General features: G+C 40.3%; 5 protein-coding genes across 5 annotated transcripts; 2 read left to right on the top strand and 3 right to left on the bottom strand.

Moving 5' to 3' along the window:
- Window positions 1-2,319: 2,319 nt before the first annotated feature.
- Window positions 2,320-3,191, bottom strand: LOC134193442 (uncharacterized). The gene is made up of 2 exons (XM_062662275.1): window positions 2,619-3,191; window positions 2,320-2,559 (listed from the first exon to the last, which is right to left on the bottom strand). Exons 1-2 carry the CDS (start codon window positions 3,072-3,074, stop codon window positions 2,467-2,469), a joined length of 549 nt encoding a protein of 182 aa, XP_062518259.1. The 5' UTR covers window positions 3,075-3,191; the 3' UTR covers window positions 2,320-2,466.
- A 1,853-nt stretch (window positions 3,192-5,044) lies between these two features.
- LOC134193371 (putative beta-glucuronidase) lies at window positions 5,045-9,377 on the bottom strand. The gene is made up of 17 exons (XM_062662205.1): window positions 9,166-9,377; window positions 9,000-9,060; window positions 8,751-8,892; window positions 8,310-8,431; window positions 8,183-8,248; window positions 8,027-8,116; window positions 7,697-7,787; window positions 7,544-7,636; window positions 7,296-7,478; window positions 6,326-6,464; window positions 6,158-6,265; window positions 5,905-6,025; window positions 5,762-5,850; window positions 5,633-5,704; window positions 5,516-5,570; window positions 5,329-5,402; window positions 5,045-5,265 (listed from the first exon to the last, which is right to left on the bottom strand). Exons 1-17 carry the CDS (start codon window positions 9,334-9,336, stop codon window positions 5,134-5,136), a joined length of 1,809 nt encoding a protein of 602 aa, XP_062518189.1. The 5' UTR covers window positions 9,337-9,377; the 3' UTR covers window positions 5,045-5,133.
- Window positions 9,378-10,683: 1,306 nt separating this feature from the next.
- Window positions 10,684-13,036, bottom strand: LOC134193373 (collagen alpha-1(XXV) chain-like). Its single transcript, XM_062662208.1, has 8 exons — window positions 12,874-13,036; window positions 12,741-12,808; window positions 12,498-12,675; window positions 12,028-12,432; window positions 11,916-11,960; window positions 11,707-11,742; window positions 11,613-11,648; window positions 10,684-11,553 (listed from the first exon to the last, which is right to left on the bottom strand). Exons 1-8 carry the CDS (start codon window positions 13,034-13,036, stop codon window positions 11,516-11,518), a joined length of 969 nt encoding a protein of 322 aa, XP_062518192.1. The 3' UTR covers window positions 10,684-11,515.
- Window positions 13,037-13,044: 8 nt separating this feature from the next.
- Window positions 13,045-17,851, top strand: LOC134193372 (glutathione S-transferase LANCL1-like). The gene is made up of 10 exons (XM_062662207.1): window positions 13,045-13,185; window positions 13,239-13,393; window positions 13,452-14,971; window positions 15,403-15,520; window positions 15,579-15,919; window positions 15,976-16,119; window positions 16,734-16,919; window positions 17,339-17,515; window positions 17,579-17,651; window positions 17,714-17,851. The coding sequence occupies exons 3-10, from the start codon at window positions 14,885-14,887 to the stop codon at window positions 17,788-17,790; spliced, it is 1,203 nt and encodes a 400-aa protein (XP_062518191.1). The 5' UTR covers window positions 13,045-13,185; window positions 13,239-13,393; window positions 13,452-14,884; the 3' UTR covers window positions 17,791-17,851.
- Window positions 17,852-17,989: 138 nt separating this feature from the next.
- Window positions 17,990-19,483, top strand: LOC134193375 (inactive hydroxysteroid dehydrogenase-like protein 1). The gene is made up of 3 exons (XM_062662210.1): window positions 17,990-18,170; window positions 18,627-18,749; window positions 18,819-19,483. Exons 1-3 carry the CDS (start codon window positions 18,008-18,010, stop codon window positions 19,475-19,477), a joined length of 945 nt encoding a protein of 314 aa, XP_062518194.1. The 5' UTR covers window positions 17,990-18,007; the 3' UTR covers window positions 19,478-19,483.
- Window positions 19,484-19,567: the final 84 nt, after the last annotated feature.

Raw genomic sequence — 19,567 nt, 5'->3', positions numbered from 1 at the left:
AGGGTTGAATATAGCTGAAACTGTTGTATGGATAGGAGTTTGGTGAGTGACTGCTACCAAGAAGGATAGTGTTGTTACAATTTGCAATAGAAGATATCTTCTGACAGCCATTGGTGTTCACACAAGTTGCATGTCTGCAGTTCTGACCAGTTGCAGCTGTGTGTGACTATTGTACTAGGATAGTGACGTTGCTTGGGCAATGAAGGCAAATCTATACTGGATTATTATTATTATTACATTTAAGACTTGTAAGAGTAGTCTACACCAACAGTTAATGTGTCTTGTGTTGGCATTTGCAGAACCAAGTGTACCAAGCATGTATACAGACATGCTATTTGTGGGTTTGTTGTAAGAATAGTTTTGTTCTGGAGACAGTATTTGAGAAAGACATGTTGCTATAGCCTTTCAATTGCCTTTGATTAAATGAGGCTATATCTACATGCCTTTGAATATGATCATGCTTCCTAACAACAGTCCTAGCTGCACTGTGAGATGACTGCTTTATCTAAGCCGCCTAGCTCGATTGAACTCATAGAGTGGAGGTTTGTCTGTCTAGAGGCACTCAAGGGTGGAGTAGCATGCAGTTACATTGAGGTATGTTTTTGAACTCAGATTGTGAACTATAGCTTTGTTCAAGCCTTGTGCTATTGGCAGGACGCACTCATGGTTTGCATGGAGTATGCATGACTTGTTCTAATTCAAACTGTTGTTTGGTCTGGCTTGCAATTTTACGAAACTGCATGTTATGAGTACATGTACACATTTACTGTACTTGTATGTGTATGCATGGCTTATTGTATGAATGGGTTTGTCAGTGCTTACAAAGTGATCGAGTGTACGCGCGCTACCTAGTATGTTGCAGTTACACTATAGTACATTGGAAAGTGAGAACAAAATGTTGAGTTAGCTGCATGATGGTCAAAGAAATCACAGATTTCTTTCTACATTCTTATTGATTCTACATTCGAATTCGATCTTGTCAACGGCACAATTCATGTTGACAACGCTTCACGTCTTGATAACATCAGCTAATCTCAGAACAATGAAGATCCGATCTTCGAATTCGGTTTTTTCAAAGTTTATCCAAACATTTCTTTTTCTTGCTTTTTGTGTCACTGTTATGGTCGAAGTCATCAGTGGATGATTTGTCTGACTTTTGTTTATATGACAGCTTCTTTGTTCGTATTCTGTTTTGACGTCAGCTCCTAGATGTGGGTGAATTAATTAAGGTGCCAACTCATGAACTGGATGTCTGGTGACACAGATACAATGTACAGACATTGGCCTACACTGTATGCTTCTTTGAGACACTCGGTGACCTAAACATGTTGGTACTTGTGACAATCGTGACCTATAGCTAGAGTGACAGAGGTGAGGTTGAGAATGGTTATTGGTATCATGTAGGAATGCTGTTTTATAGGTGATTGTTCGTGAAGGTGAACTGCAAAGTCTCAAATTGGTCCAACTCAGTTTGGGATTGTTCACTGTTGATATGAGGTACAGTGTTTTACTCTGTGTGTGTGTGTGTGTGTGTCTGTGTGTGTGTGTGTGTGTCTGTGTCTGTGTGTCTGTGTCTGTGTCTGTGTGTGTGTGTGTGTGTGTGTGTGTGTGTGTGTGTGTGTGTGTGTGTGTGTGTGTGTGTGTGTGTGTGTGTGTGTGTGTGTGTGTGTGGTGGGCGCGCTTGAGATCTTAGCTATAAGAGCATAATTTTTAATGCGTAAGGCACTGATGTTGTTTGAGATATTCTTACGATGTTCCAGCTTACATATGATCGATAATCTAGATCAAGATGAGGAAGAGATCATTCGAGATTTGGACAATGAGGCTTTAGATGATACTGAAGACAAGTCAGCTAGGTATCATTGGACACAATTATGCAGTAACTATGGCAATTAAACTGCTACAAGTATCGACCTCTCAATTGGCTTGGTATAGAATCAAACACGTCTCCATTTCAGAAGATGAGCTATGAGACAACCATTCAATTTTTGAAGAATGCGACATTGAATGGAGAGATGGACAGGATGGAGTCACCGTCATCGTGTCTGGTATGTGGACGTATTGTGCCAGTGTGAACTACTTCATAATCTCAGCATCTAGCATACATAACCTATTTGTGTTCTTTTGTTTAATTTAGTGTAAGTTTGGATTGGATCGTTGAATTTGATGTTTACAGTCAAGATCAAATATGACGGTTTTTGGGATACCAAAATCTGGTTATATAGTTGTAGTCAGTCTGTAAGAAATTACAGACTCTCACAATGGCGTTAGTGTACAGTAGTTCTACAACATTGTTGTGTAATACAGGTGTACTATCAAGTTAGAATGACAATTGCATGGCATTTGGATACATGTTTCATGTGTTAAAAAGTTTGTTTCGTAGCACAGTAAATAGTGAATCCGTTCAAGAGATACGCAAAATAGTAACAACTATTGTTTATACCAAGTCACGGATAGTTATAGTGTTCAGTCAGAATCTGAATCCGATTCAGAATCTGAGTTTTCTTCTTTCTGCTCACAAGCTTTGCTCTTTGCTGTGTTCCAAAGCGTTTCCCACACCTGCAAAGCAATAATGCATGTCTTATTTTTTCTGTTGAATCTAGATATTGTACACTTACTACTTCAAGGCTTTTATCAAGAGAACAATTGTTAATCAAACGCATCACATCTACGTGGCATTGCATAATTCCAGAACAATCCATCTCATATCCTTTGAAATCGTCTTGGATGACTTCCTTGTAGTCAGGGCAATTGATAAGACGTTTCTTTCGACATTTTCTTTTTTTCTTTCTTGATTTATTTTCATCACTTGAATTTCCATCATGAGCTTGATTATCTGGATCACTATTGGTGTTTAGTCTTGATGTCTGAGATTCTTCCTGTCCATAGACTGGATGTCTTGATACATCCCACAATAGAACGAGACATCGAACATTGAGATAATAAGCATTTCGGAAACACTGAGGGTTGAACATAGCTGAAATTGCTGTATGGATAGGAGTTTGGTGAGTGACTGTTACCAAGAAAGATAGTGTTGTTACAAGTTGCAATAGAAGATTGTTTCTGACAGCCATTGGTGTTCACAAAGTTATCTGCAGTTCTGATCAGTTGCAGCTGTGTGTGATGATATTACTAGCGACGATGAGCAATGAAGGCAAATCTATATACTGATTATTATTACGTTATTGTTAATTAAGACTTATCAGAGTAGTCTACACCAACAATTAATGTGTCTTGTTGGGCATTTGTAGAATCAAGTGTGCCAAGCATATATATATATATATATATATATATATATATATATATATAGATATGCTATTTGTGGGTTTGTTGTAAGAATATCTTTGCTATGGAGACGGTATTTGAGAAAGACATGTACGTAGCCATTCAATTGCCTTTGATTAAATGAGGCTAGATGTCTTTTGTCTTTGACATGATCACGCTTTCTAACAACCGTATCTATGCTGTGGGATGACTGGTTCGTCTAAGCCACCTTGATTGAACTCACAGAGTGGAGGTTTGTCAGTCTAGAGGCACTCAAGGGTGCAGTATCAGTTGAGGTAATTGAGGTATGTTTTGAAACTCATATTGTAAATCAATAACTTTTGTTCAAGCCTTTTGCTATTGGCAGGACATGTGCACACTTATGATTTCAATGGAGTACGACTTGTTCTAATTCTAACTGTTGTTTGGTCTGGCTTGCAGTTTTACTAAATTGCATGTTATGAGTACACGTACATGTACTTGTACGTGTATGCATGGCCTATTGCATGAGTGGGTTAGTCAGTGAGTGTGTGATCCCCTAGTTGCGTTGTAGTTAGATTTACAGTTTAGTACATAGGAAAGTGAGAGCAAATGTTGAGTTGGCTGATGGTCAAAGGAATCACAGATTTCTATACGTTCCTATTGATTTTACATTCTTGTCCAACATCTTGATAACATTGGACAATTTCAGAACAATGAAGATCCGATCTTTGAATGCTGTTTTGATCACTTTCGTAATCAGGACAGTCAATCAGAAGTTTATCCAACATTCTTTTTCTTGCTTGCATTTACAGTGTCTTACTCTCGTCATTAGACGATTTGTCTAACTTTTGCTATATTTCTGTTTCCTTGTCCAATTTCTGCTTTGATATTGTCGCCTAGATGTGGGTGAAGGTGCCATCTCATGGACTGGAGTAGCTATAGATGGAGCTTTGATGAGTGACTGTGATGATCGATGCACAAAATTGTCATAGTTAAAGTTGGAGCAATAACATTTGAGTTTGAGAAAGTTATGCGAAAAATAGGCAAACTGATCACCGGTTAATGGCTTAGCTCAAAATATCCACTGCTGAGTCATGGAGTTCATGTCTGGCGGGCTGCATTACTCGTCTTAATCCTAGTTGAGCTGAGAGTGAGCAACTAATCTGACTGCATAGCCTTAGAGTAGCTCACATAGCTATAGAAACGTTGAAGGCATGTAGTCATGACGACACAAGAAGAGACTAAGTGATAGGTTGTCTATGAAGGACTGCAGGTAACGGAAGACCGGCAACGTTAATTTAATAAATTAAGTTTTGTGGCTTTGTGGAATGAAAGCAATTATCCGTCACTCCCCCAGTACACTGTGCAATAATGAATGTCGGTAGGTAGACATTGTAATCAAATCCAGCACGTTATTGCCACCCAACAAAGTGTATCTGCCCAGTTGAATGACATGGCAATCATAGCCTTGCTCTCTAGAAATAGACAGAATTGTCTCATGTCTAAAGCAGTCGGTCTGTTTAAAAGACTGCATGACCACTGCAGTCTCTCCAAATACATGTTGTCACTGTGCATGGATGGTCAACTAAGGATATAATGGTAAACACCATTTTATCTAGCCACAATACATTTCCTGACATTTCTTATTGACAGTAACCAGGCAAGCCTCTTATTAGGCATGCATATATAACCTATCAAGTTATGTAGTGCGTGCTAGACACCATCCAGCAAAACATCCAATCACGTGAAAAAACAAATGCACCTACTGCGATGCAAAATGACTACAAACACAATCGGATGCTTTCAACAAACGTTCACAAAATTCAAAAACAACACAAACAGCAAACAAGCAACAGTAGCAAGAATTCGTTTGCTACAGTAAGTTCCCTACCAACTGTGGATGACTATACCAACCTTTTGAGTACCTAACGTGTTCTCTGTGTGGTTGAAACTTGTGTAGGCCTTTTGAACTGTGAGAAACGATGGCTGCTTTGGTCTGCGATATTCATCAAGAGTTCCCTGGAAATCAGGTGCGATACCACAGTGAGTGTATGTATTGTTGTTTAAACAATGAAAATGTACCTTGTTGTTGAAGGTTCGAGGACGACTTATTCCTGGCTTTGAGCGAGTGTCAGCAAATTGCCACAAGGACACACCTGTGAAGAAGGTCCTCGTCAGGTAAGAATATAAGTATATATATATATATATATATATATATATATATATATATATATATATATATATATATATATATATAGGAGATGGAAACCTGCTATAGTAGAGTTGTTGACAACAGTTGTAGTGATCCTTTCAAGCACTTGAGACTACAAGAGCACAAAGTTCCCTTCCATCACTAATGCCATCGTCAGTACATATAGTAATTAACCTGGTAGTTTTCTGTCCAGACACCATTCATTGGATCTTGCCACCCTGGTATAGCCCCTGCACCAATTTCAGACTAGAGACAATGAACAGAAGTAACAAATAATTTTTAAATTGAAAACTAGATTTGTACCTTTATGAAAGGTTTGCCTAGTTTTGCAACAAAATCTGCCTCACTAAGGATAGTAGGAACAACGTCTTTGAGACTACCACCGTACCAACCTAGAACAACAAGTAGTCGACATGTTTCAATTCTCTTATACTTTCATTGCCTACCTGGGTATGAGTTAAAGGATATGACGTCTGCAGAATCATAGCATTTGTCATGCGTGGTGCGACTGCTAGCCCACGAGACAAGACCATTTACCTGGAGACTTTTGTAGCGATCAGACAGTGCCTGCCACACACACAAGCTCATATACAGGGTGCGTCATCAGCCATCTGTCTATCTGTCCGTTTGTTAGTTTGTTTATCTGTCTTTGTTTGAACAAGCAGCATAAAAGTATTGAAATCTATACAAACTCAGCACCTTGTATGTGTCACAAGAATCTGAGTGGTCAGAAGCACCTTCGTTCAAAAATGCCCAAATAATGACAGAAGGATGATTGAATGTGTTGTTGACCATCTCATCTAAGTCCTAATGCAAAAAGTCACACGCCTTTAGTGTTAAGGTTTTCTTTGTTTACTATAAACTCACATGAAGCAAGTCTTGTTTAATTGCTGGATTTATTATGATGCTTTCTGAAAGACCCCAGCCTAACAGCTCTTGCCACAATAGAATTCCTAATTCATCACACATATCAAGAAGATGGGGATTGTGAGGATAGTGAACGAGCCTTCGAAACACAAAAGCACAAAGTATGTTAAACCTCAATAATTGACACACACAGACACAGACACAGACACAGACACAGACAGACAGACAGACAGACAGACAGACAGACAGACAGACACACACACACACACACACACACAAATGGCAAATAAAATAAGAAGCTGCAGTTAAACGGTAATACCCCCAGCCAGATGGCTGGGTTCCTGTGCACTAAGTAGGAGCTATGGGCCGTGCTAAGCAATCTCCTGAAGCCTGGCCAGGTGCTCGCAGGAGCACTGACTGCGATGTCAACTGTGGCGTGTGCACCCAAAGTCCCACCCAAACCCCAGTGGCTGATGGACTTTGTCGCAGTCGGATGCTTTTGCTACCTCAGTCAAAGACCAGGTACTCATTTATACTCCTGAGTCGAGAGAGGCAATTGTGTCTAAGCTTCTTGCCCAAGAAAATTATGCCATAGCTCGCCATCACTGTGACTTGAACTTGCAACCCTTGCAAGGTCCCGGATGTTTCCATTCTCCAAATGCACTTTCTAACCATCAGCTGCTGGGGTCCGGGTGGAACTTCGGGTGCCCACACCACAGTTGGCGTCGCAGTTGGTGCTCCTACGAGCACCTCGCTAGGCTCCAGGAGATAACTTAACACGCCCCATAGCTCCTACTTAGTGCACAAGAACCCAGCCATCTGGCTGGGGGCATTACCGTTTAACAACAGCTCCTTATCCATTTGCCATTTTTACACACACACACACACACACACACACACACACACACACACACACACACACACACACACACACACACATCGAACAGAAACACAAATTTACACATCCAACCTAAGATAGTTTCCACCCAGCTGTCTAAGCATATGTATATCTTCGAAAAGCTGTTGATCAGGCATTGATATGCCAAACGCCGGGTGCATATCATGTTTGCTATAACCCAACAACTTTGTTGGTTGCCCATTGATGCAAACAGCCATGCTGCCAGTGTGACTGTCTTTACATGCCGAGACTTCCCTAGATATTAAAAACAACTCACTGATTCATCACCACCGCAGACACCATATTTGCCATTGACAAACCTGATTCCAAATCTAACCATAATTGAATCGTTAAGTCCTGATAGTTCGGTGACTTCAGCAAAATGTAAGTTTGGTGTTCGAGGAAACCAAAGTCTAATAATTTTGCCTTACTGTGGTTAGCAAGATGCATTGATAATTACTTGTTTTACTAACTTGTGATTTGGTACAGAAAGTCCTACGATCATAGCAATTCCATTTGAGACTTCCACGTTGTGTGTTTGACCTTGCAGATTGCCATCAAATGCTGTAGTGATGTAAACAGTTTACAGTGCGTATCCTGCATGTGTGCATGCATGCATGCCTGCCTGTCTACCTAATGTACTGTACCTACTTCTATGTACGTATATCTACATATATTTCTGTCATATAGTAGCACAATTCATCTTGTCAAACATGACGTCGTCTACGACTAGTGGCAATAATTTGCATCTACACGAGTCTCTACAACATTAATGCTAAGTAGTCACTAGTTTTTATAATTACCAACTGCAAACGTTGCTTGAGATACACTGTCATATCCATGAATTCTGACTCTCAGGTCCACCTTTCCTTCCATAGCGTCATGAATTATAACTAAATGGATATCCAAATGTATACCTAATGGTTTATTTCAGCTGATCAAATATTTACTCTTCTGACCATCAACATTGCTGATAGATGTCGTTCCAACTTCATGTAGATAAACACTTCTGGCAATACCTCCGTCTAATGAATGAAGAATACATGTACTGGTTGCTATGGTAATATTATAAACAAATTTACTAACATTGATAGAAATCATAGTTTTCCAAATGAAGAGGAGTTAGTTTACTGTTAAATCGATTATCAGCAACGACAACAATTTCTCTATCTGGAGATTCAGATGCGGGTACATCCAGCCAGAATGGACTACAAAGCAAACAATAGCAAGCACCCATATAAGTTGTTGGTTAAACATCTCAGTTAATTAATTAAACATGTTGATAAATTTGTCTGCATTTATTAGCATCTAACTAAGAAGGTATTATAGGAGTGTCTGTGAACTCATTAATAGATCCAAAGTCACCCGATGCAGTCAATAGGATCAATTAATTAAGTCACACAAAGTTAGGCCAAACTTCATAGTGATGACAATTAAATAATTATCTGTGTGTCAAACTGAGTTTTTGTCTGCTTGTTAAGAAATTATTCAACATCAATATATATGAAGTAATTTGCACATGCCTACCTGTAACCATTTCCATGGTCTCCCAGCTTTTTTCCGTCAACGAATATAGCACAATAGAGACTACAAGCCTCAAACTTTATTCTTGACAAATACTTGGCAGTAACAGCAACCTTTCTTCTATACACAGCAGTGCCACGGACACCTGGGTCACGTGACCACAATTAAGTCAACATAATTATTTAATTAACTTCATAACGTATACTGTGTATTGTAAGGTGTGTACTGTACAGTCTATGGATTCAATCTTACCTGAGTATAATGGTAGTGCATCAAAACTACCAGGTACGACCATAGTGTCATTGTAAACAACCTGCACACCAGAAATCACGTGACTGGTCAATTTCCGCACCTAATTAAGTAAATTCGTGTGCAAGAACAAAACGTCCTTTGATGCAGATGGCTGATTTTTGCTTACCGCTGATGGATCAAACTTTGACACGTCATCGATGTTGTTCAAAAATACGAATTCCCACGTACCGTCAAGGTGATGAACTCGTCGGGATGGGTAGCAAGGATAGTGGTCACACATCATAGAAGAACAAGCACTGTATGAGGATAGAAATAGCAACAACCGCCCGAGATTCATCTTGAGAAATCGGTACGTAGCGTTACAAAGTGACTAGAGAACGTATCAGTCACTTAATTATCACATGTCACGTGACAACCGTTGTGTACATGCAGTCTGCTCGACGAACAGTTTCTTACTGTTGTACTTTTGTAGAAAATATATTTATTAATGTCTGTTCTAGAACATTGCACTTTGTCCATGTTGTTTCGTTTCTCAAGTCTAAACCGTGATGCTCGCGCAAAGTGGTTTGGAAACCGAGGTAGCGTGTGTGATTTCTGACACTTCGGATCTACGGCTCTGTACGCTTCGTGTCAGCCTGTGTTATTTACTGGCGGCTTCGTAAGTTGTCTCTGTTTGTTTGCTTTGATTAACTAGCAGCACTCATAGAGTTAGTGATGATATAGTGACAGATACGCCTACAAGACAAAAACTTGCTACGTGTGTCCCAGGATTTACAACAGCAAAAAACTTCTTGTGTTATTGGATGTTCTTTGTTGATTACGATCGCTTGATGTAAAACTGTAGTTGAACAGAAGTCTAGACTCTACCTCACAGGGTGCATGGTTAGCTGATGGTCTCTCATGTACGTTGCTAGCATCATAAAGTATGGATAAAATACCCTTTGGCTATGAGTTAAGTAATTGAATGGGCAAGATGGAACAGGAATTTACCGGCTACATGCCATATCATGTTGTCACTGTGCTGATATTAACAATGTAGAATGTCTGTTGCAAGATGTGCAGTAATGGAACTTATTATGAGTGTCTGACCGATTAGCTAGAGAGTGTCATATGACCCTTGAAGGAGGTTGATACTACTAAATCAGCTTTTAATAAGATTAGTAGTCATGTCAGTTAACTTAACAGGCAACCTTATGTGATGCAGTAGTTGTCTTTTCAAGAATTCATCTGAGTAATGCTACTCTAGCACTGGCGTAGCGTCGGGGGAGGGGGTTGGGGAGGGGGTTGGGGGTTGGGGAGGGGGTTGGGGGTTGGGGAGGGGGTTGGGGAGGGGGTTGGGGAGGCTATAGCCCCCAAACGTTTTGGGCGTGTCACTCCAATTCAAGCAGAACTCTATGCTACCATAAACAGTCCGCTTAGTCTACGATGACTACTATTTGATAATACATATCATCATCATTTCAGTGTGAAAAACAGCGTCAAGAAGTCGTGGACATGTGAAGTGCGCATGCCCATCACTTTAATCAACTTAAACCCATGAAAAAATTTGTGGTGAATTTGGTATTGATTTCTATCGAATCAGTGAGGAATGACAGTGAATCCGTGGCGATTCACAAGGGATTCAGGAATCTTGAATTTCCATAGCGAATTCCTTGGCGACTTTTTGTGAGATTTTGTAATCAGAAGAGGTTTGCTACGATATCCGACAATGGCAGAGTAGGACCGCATCAAAAGGCCGAAGCCTATCCATCAATTATTTTTCAAGTAAGTTTATGGTTGACAACCCGACTGACCCGAGATGGAATCTCCGGCGGCTCCTCTACCAAACAATTTGCATGAACTCTGTACTTTCTCCACTTTGTGCTCAGGTTATTCAAGCTATTAAACTAGGTATATATATATAGAGAGAGAGACCTGCTCGCTAGATTAAATGCAAAATGCTAAATTGTCCAACACCAGTATGCACTGAACTATAATATTGTCATCGAGATGCCATTCAATTTGATGATCGCAGCGAGCCTTGAAAACCTTTTTGGCACGGACTGTAGCAGTGTTTCCACTCGTTTACACACACTGATGGCACTCAGTGCCACAGTTTATTTGTAACTTGAAATGGATATTATTTACTTACATGTCTACAAACTGTGAGTGAGGAAAGTAAACAGTAGAAATGGGCGTGACTTTGTAAGTATAATGGGCGTGGTTGCAGTCTAATTTATTAGCCCCCTCAAATTTGAGGACCATGCTACGCTGGTGACTCCAGTATCATAATAGTTTACTCACATGGGTAGACATCAACACAAAAAGTTGTACCAGCAGTCATGCTTTATTTAAGAAGATTAATGCAGTTAACTCTCATAGGCCCCACTTTGTACGATTACTTTACAACTCTATATTGACTTTACTGCAATTAGCGGGCACAGAAGGCTACAAAAGCTAAAGTCATGTCTTCAATTGTAACTGTGCCAGAAAAGTACATGAAACTACCAGCATTTCGTTCCATTCTCACTAAAACTTTAGTCGTCATCACTGTTGCCTTTTTTACCTCTTTCTCCTGTAAGGATGCAGCAGCAACTAGAAAAACTGATTAATCATTATGTAATTGAGCGTAACCTTTTTGCCCCTTCCTTCCTGGTGTTCCTGTAACACCTGCATGTACAGTTTGCACTTAGTTTATGTGGACATAAAGTTGCTTGAAATTATTTACCGTTGACTCCAGAATCACCTTTGTCTCCTTTCGGACCTTAAAATATGAATTTGGAATAATTATTGGTCAGCAAGCCTTGACCCAGTTTCAAGCTGCATGAGTGTCAGTGAGCATTATATAGTAAAGACGCACACCCACATTCATGCAACTTCGAGACACAAGATCGAGCTTCTTGATACAGCAAAGCAATGTCTAAAAGGCACTCTTACCAGCTATTCCTTGTTCCCCCTTGTCTCCTTGGGTACCGCTTGGTCCTACATGATTCTAACTGTTAGTACTTGTTGTGCTATACTGTAGGTAATCTAATTTGTAATATTGCACCTGGACTTCCTGTGATGCCACTTTCTCCCTTCATACCCGGTACACCTGGGGTGCCGTCTTTGCCTGTATTTCCCATTTCTCCTTTGTCTCCTTGTAAGCCATTAATTCCTGGCAATCCTCTGTCTCCTTTCTGGCCGTTTGTGCCATTAGAACCCTTGTTTCCTTTTTCTCCTTTTGTTCCTGGTAATCCAGGTTGTCCTGTGGTTCCGTTGTCACCTTTTGGTCCCAGAAAACCTCTTGGTCCTTGAGAACCTTTAATGCCGGCTTCTCCTTTAGCTCCAGGTAATCCTTGTAGACCTTCGGAACCATTTGCACCTTTTAGTCCTGGTCGCCCAGGTGGCCCTGGTGGTCCTGGGTTACCATGTATTGGAAATGTTGCATCTGCTGCATCATCTCCTCTTTCACCTACAGTATAATTACTACTGTATGTAATGCTGCTAACAGTTTTCAAACACATTAGTATTAACTACCTTTGGCACCTTTCTGTCCTTGTCTTCCTGGGAGACTCGCCTGGTTAGTTAGACTTTTCACAGACGATTCTAAAATGGCAACTCTTTGCGCACATGTTCTTTGCTCAGTAATAACGTGAGTGTTCTGTTGTGTCAGTGTCTTGATCTGGCCGTCTTGTTGCTGTAGAATGGCTCTGAACTTTTGCATGTAATCATTACAACATTATCATTCTGATGTGTAGTGTGGTTACTAATCATAAATACCTCAAGGACAGACGACTGCAGTATCTTCCAGGCACTGCTATTGAATTCCAGGGTCTCTTGCTTCAACTCTGTAAGAAAGAAAAATGCAGTCTACAGACTGTACAATTTCAGAATAAAACTGATTGATAAATACCTAGGGATGCCTCACTGCTTTTCTTGCTTTCAATTGATACTGCTCTTGTAATGATTAGAATGCTCAGTATGAAAGCCACTGTAGCCAATGTGATGGAGGACAGGGACAAAACCCACTGCAGTGAGATGACTGGCTTGGTAAGTTGTTTGGTTTCTCCGTCCATCAGTGTACGTGAAGAATCAACAGAAGTTGGACTGGAAATTGCTTCACATTTTTTATTCTTATTTGATACATGGAGAGGATCCAGTTTGTCATATAGTGCATTTTCTGAGCTCCTGGAAGTGAGGTTGGGGTGGGTTGTCAGTGTTCGAGGTATGTCGTACAGCTCGTTTTCTCTGCTTCTGTAAACTCCATTGTGGTGACAGTTTGATCCGTGCAGTACGTGTACTGTGTTACTAATCCCTCCTCCAAACTCGGTTTCTGACTCCATGGACATGTTAGGAAAGGTCAACGACAGTGTGAAGAGTAGAAACGTGGCACTGCAGTCTGATGAATTGGTGGGATTGAAAGAATTGGCAATGTAAGCTGACTTTGTAGCCATCTGCAGTGTATCTATAGTATCATTCAATTATGTTTAGATCAAATTATAGAGGTCATGGAAACCAGTATCTTGTCAGTCAAGACCGGTCTTATTGCTGTGGGTGTTCTAATCACAAGATTTTCAATTCCCATATGTAAACATTAATCTAGAACTATCAAAAACAGGAAATCATCAAGATGCCAACACAGACGCTACAGTACAGGAAGGTAGCTGGTCGATATTGAGAAGTCTTCAATTTGTCATTGCAATTTGATTGTAATTTGCATACAGTGAAAATTAATTTGAAGGCTTTCTTGTGGGTGAGTCCATGGAAGGCTAAAAATGAGTAATCTAGTCCAAAAGTTTGTGTAGAAATCAGTGAAAGACTGCAGCGGCAAACCGTTGACTTTGCATCTAGCGGTATGATAGAAGTGCATGGTTATAGTTACCCTGTAGTTGGGGTTGCAGATTAGCTGCAGTTTAGCTATTGTCTAAACATTGGAGCAGCACCAAACATTTCCATGTACCTGCATAATGTATGCCGCCTACGTCTGTTGTCTGACCACACAGCCACTGCTTTTTTGACGGGCGTGTGGCATTGTCAGCTTTTGAAGGTTTTTGCTCAATTTTACATGCAAATCTGGCGCAATTTTGGTCCCTACTGCGTTGAGGAAGTAGTAATTAATGGCGGTATTGCAGTGCCAAGTCACGCATCTAGCTGTTTGGTTGCTGTATGCTGTGCGCGTACACTACAAATGTCTAGATAAACCAGGCATGGACCTTAAGCTAGCCATACCCCAAACAATCGGATGCTTAATTGATTCCTGGACCTATAACAGTTTAGAGTAGAGGGTTTATATAGTTTGGTGCCAATTCATGCAGAACTAACCATACATAATATACCCATGGACGCCAGCAGTTTACTTTTAAACATATTACCAATAACACTCCATGCAGGATGGAGGTTATACACTTGAGGTTGCACATGGAATGGGAATCAAATTTGTGGGCCGGGATCTCTAGGAGACTGCATCAGGCAGTGCACACATGCTGGCTGGTGGTAGAGTCAGGTATGCACATGGAAAAAAGAGAGCAGAAAGATTACAGAATATATAGATAAAGAAATTAGACTATAGTAATATCTAGCTGCTAGAAGATGATGGGTATAGACTCTATACTACAAGATTATGGTAAGCAGAACTTGTACATGATAGTTAGTAATTGTAGACAAATTCTAGCTCAGAAAAATACAGGCCCTGGAGTGTCTAGTCCAGATTATCCAGGGGCCGAGGAATTACTTGCCCTAGAATTCGAAACTGCTGTAGAACTATAGTAGGTCTAAACGGAGTGCACATGCGTCTTTTCTTTACTGTCTGTCTATGTCTAGTTTTCTTGTTTTTGTCTTTCGTTATAATTATTATGCCATAAAAATTACAAATTGAACAAATATCCGGGACTTGCAGCAAGTGGAAATTTTGTCACGTGATCATTATGGTCTCTACAGGATTTCAGTGGGACGACACCAGAGCATTTCCTAACCCGTTTGATGATTATAAGCCATCTGGATCAGATGGACAGGTAAACGTAAATGTAGTCTAATATTAGTTGCTAATTTCTACGTGCGTAGACGCGCGTATTCTCTCTATTCGCGTTCACTTTCAATGTGCTTTCTAAAAGCGCCGTTAATTTTGTGTTCCTGGTCCATTCGGGGCGTTCTTGGTGTCATTTGAAAAGCGCAAGAGCTCGAATTTTTGGAGCGAGCCTTGTACACCGGACCTGCGCGGACCTGCGCGCGAGAATTATGGATGGGTATGTGTACACTAAATATTTATTGTCACGAGAGCGGATGCCGTCAATCGCGTAATTAATGTCTAATGATTGTCGAGTTGCTCAAGTGATTCAAACTCTTTCCTTGTAAATTATATTTTCTAGTTTGGGAAATCACTATTCTTTTGTAGTACACGTGTATGTCAGAGTTGTGCTAAAAAGATCTATATGAGTTGGTGTAGATTACTAGTGATTATGCCAGTCGGCTGCGATCCTCAATTGACAAGGAGCTGAAGTACATCCATTCAAGATACAATCCTAAACACGATAGAGGCAGAACTGTCTACACAGGATCTGCAGGTGGCACTAAGTGCACTGATAGTGTGATTCAAACAAATTTATGAAACTATTTTGGTAGGATTGGCTTTACTGTATTTGAGGTTGTCGAGTGTTGACGAACAGTATAAAGGCTACTTGCAGGCGGCTGCTGATCTCCTTGATGACGAAGCTACTAGTCGGCTGACGTTTTTGTGCGGTCAGGCGGGACCATTGGCTCTCTCGGCTGTATTGTACAGCAAGCTTGGATCTGAAGACAGAATGTCACGTAGAGTTGATAAATTGTTGTCACTGTTAAAAGAAATCAAAGAACCAGGAATGCCTAGTGAACATCTATATGGCCACGTTGGCTATTTGTATGCCCTCTTGTTTGTTCAACACCATCTTGGAAAGGAGACAATTTCAGACGTTGTGATACAACAGGTTGAACAAGATCTAGAATGTCTTTCTAATTCATGTCAATAAGGTTGATCCTGTAGGTGTGTGAGGTGATTTTGAATGCCGGCAAGGAAGGTGCATGCAAAGCTCCGGAGATGAAGTCGCCTTTGATGTTCTCGTGGCATGGCAAACATTACATTGGAGCTGCTCATGGTATCGGAGGAATAATATACACGTTGTTAGAGGTGCGAAAATGCTTGATTGTGTATACGTTGTCTGTTTTCTGTTTGTTTGTTTGTTTATCTCTGTTTGTTGAGCTGTTCGTTTGTTGGTTCAGGGATGGCGGAAGCAAATGTACATTGGTCCAGCATAACGCATGCTAAGAGGCGTAACTTTATCGCATGACTATAATATGATTAGTTATATGATAATTAATATTGAATAACTCATGTTATACACTTTAGAACACATTATCTGGATAAAATATCACCAAGAATGTGAAGACGCTGTTCATTACCTTTACAAACTTACTAGCTATAGCAGTAGGCAAGTCCAAAGAATCTACTACAAACCTCTTGCAAACACACACTTTTGTTTGTACTGTTCACTTCTGACCAAAATTTGCATGAGAATATGGTCAAAGATTGTTGAGTGTCAAAATTTCAACAAATCTGTAATATATTGAATCAGTTATGTCACTGACCAGAAGCTTTGAGCTGCACTATCTGAACAATTGCCGGACCTGCTCTGCATGCAGTCCCTGCGGTTTGGCCACCTGTTCGGCTACCTGTCCTCTAGATTGTCTGTTTGTCATTGTGTTGATGGTTGACTAGATGAATGTGTTTGTTCTTGACTACAGGTTTCTCATCTTTCTCCCGTTCAGGAGCACCTGCAGTCGCACATCAGGCCAACACTCGACTACCTTCTGACACTCAAGTTTAAATCTAACAATTTTCCATCCTCAATATCAAATTCATCCGACAGATTGGTGCAATGGTGTCATGGTGCACCCGGCCTTGCATTAACCTTCTCAAAAGCATATGAGGTTTGTATTAAACCTTCTAGACTAAACAGTGAGGTATTGACAGATAATTTGTCTGATAGAAAACATTGCTGGCTTTAGTTGTGGATAGCCAGTGTAAAAACGGGTAACCTCTTGAAATGACAACGTTTTAGTAAAAATACTGGCTGAGAATTCTCTGTCAGTTTTTGTTACCAATGCGGGCTAATAAAGAGCACTGGTCTGTAGCAAAACATACACATACAATACACCCCATTCTCACACAACCAGCAATAAAGCAAAACCAGAATAAACAAACACGTAAAGAGAATGAGAGTGCTTGCAGCAATCAAAGTCAATATCTAACAATATATATATAATATAAATAAACACAGCTATCACTATCCACACACAAACAAACGTTTTCTCGATTTGCTAAAGTATTGATTGCTTTTTATTTATAGGTATTTAAAGATGAGCAATATCTGATTGCAGCAAGAGACTGTGCTGATGTCACATGGCAGAGGGGGTTATTAGTGAATGGTTACGGTCTTTGTCATGGGGTTGCCGGCAATGCATACGCGTTTCTGGCTTTGTATCGTGTCACGAAAGATCCACGGTGTCTGTATAGAGCCATGAAGGTGCAGGACAGGAAAGCATTGTTTGAGCTGCACGAGTGATAGGTGCGTGCTGTGTTGTTTTAGTTTGGAGACTGGTGTATGTCATCCGGTGACAGACAAACACGACTTCCAGACAGACCGTTTTCTCTGTTTGAAGGTCATGTAGCCTTGAAGCATGAATCTTAATTACGTTTGTTGTTATCAGATTTGTATTTTTAGGTCTGGCTGGTACTATTTATTTTTTCTGTGATCTATTGGAACCGTTAACTGCTGCATTTCCCGCTTTTGCTCTCTAGCTGACAAGTCGATCGATCATAAGTGTAGGTCTACAGTGGAACTGAACATGTACAAGCATAGTATAGACATTAGGGTGTATGCTGTATAAGCACATATCTATTTCATCGTAATTAATCATCGTCTACTTTCTTCTCTTCGATCTTGCATCTTATTGTGCCCTTGTGACCCCAGAGCGCTTTGTAGCTGCGCATAATTTCTATTTTAGTACACACTAACATGGCGTGTAATTGGTTGCAGTGGAGTCTTGTAGGTTTAGGGGCTGTCACTGCTGTTAAGCTTGGATTATCTGCGCTTTCATACGGATGGTCATTTCTTCGGGGCTATGTGCTTCCGTCTCTGGGAATTAGGAAAGATCTTAAACGGCTAGGAGAGTGGGCAGGTAGCTCATTTTGTGTAATGCTAGGTAGTTATTAATGTATCTGTTAATGTTCGTCAAAAGCTCTTCCGCCTGTTTTTCAATTTGAGGTCCGGTAATATGTCAATCTTTTCGTTTGCGCCCTATAGTTAATTAGTTGTTGATCCATCTAGATCTGTGACTGTCACTGTAGATGAGGTCTAGAACTTTAGATTTCCAGCAAGTGCTGTGTATGGCTAGTGACGGAGTTTGCTAACAGTCCTGTTCTATATATCATTAATTTTTCTCTCTATGTGTCTGTTTGTTAATTTGTGTATTTGTTTGTCTGTTTTTCTGTCTGTGCATGTGTTTGTTTGTTTGGCTGTCAACGTCTATTCATGGACTTGTCTCTGGTTGTCTGCTTTGTGCATGCTTTCTGCCTATTTCCTTATTTGTGCATGATATTTTAGTTGTCATGCATGATCTGTGATTTTTTAAAAGTGGTGACTGGTTCTACTGATGGAATTGGCAAGGCATATGCTGAAGAGCTTGCAAGGCAAGGCCTTAATATTGTGCTGATCAGTCGCTCTGAAGAAAAGCTTAGAGCTACTGCTGAGGCAATAGGTGAGACTCTAGGAATATAGTGTGATTATAACATGATAGAAATTAGAATATGTTTGTTGGTGTTTGTAGAGTCTTCCCACGGTGTTCAAACTAAGGTGGTGCAAGCTGATTTTAGTGAAAGTGGTCAACAGCTGTATGATCGTATTTTCAATCAAGTGAAAAATCTGAATGTCGGCATACTGATCAACAATGTTGGTGTTGCTTATGAAAATCCAGAATATTTCTGTGAAATCACTACCGACATGTTGTGGCAACTAGTGAATGTAAATGTAGCAGCTGTCACTCTACTAACTCATGCCATATTGCCGTCCATGTTGGGTCGAAAACGTGGTGCTGTGGTGAATATTGCATCATTTGCTGGTTGCTATCCAATAGGTCTAATGTCAGTGTATTCTGCAACTAAGTCATATATGCATACCTTCACCCAAGCTCTACAGCAAGAATACAGTGGCACGGGTGTTACTATTCAGTCAGTTGTTCCATTATTTGTGGTCACCAAGATGAGCTGGATAAAACAACCAAGATGTTTTGTTCCAACACCAACCGACTTTGTCCATCGATCTATTGGAACAATTGGGTATCAGCCAGTGTCACGTGGATGTGTATCTCATGAACTACAAGGCTTGGCTATTTCGTGTCTTCCTTCTTGGCTCCAGAAGACTGCTACATTTAATGTAGTTAAATTTGTGATGAAGAAATTCAAAGCTGAGAAACAGAAATCTCAATGACCATTGCATGCTTTGAGGCTATTTTGCTATACTTTTGGGCTTACAAGAGATCCTTTAGGGTAGCATGCAAAGTGGACGGTAGATTTACGT

Source organism: Corticium candelabrum, chromosome 17, assembly GCF_963422355.1.
Source record: "Corticium candelabrum chromosome 17, ooCorCand1.1, whole genome shotgun sequence".
Taxonomy (NCBI): domain Eukaryota; kingdom Metazoa; phylum Porifera; class Homoscleromorpha; order Homosclerophorida; family Plakinidae; genus Corticium; species Corticium candelabrum.
This window is presented reverse-complemented; position numbering and strand designations above follow the sequence as displayed.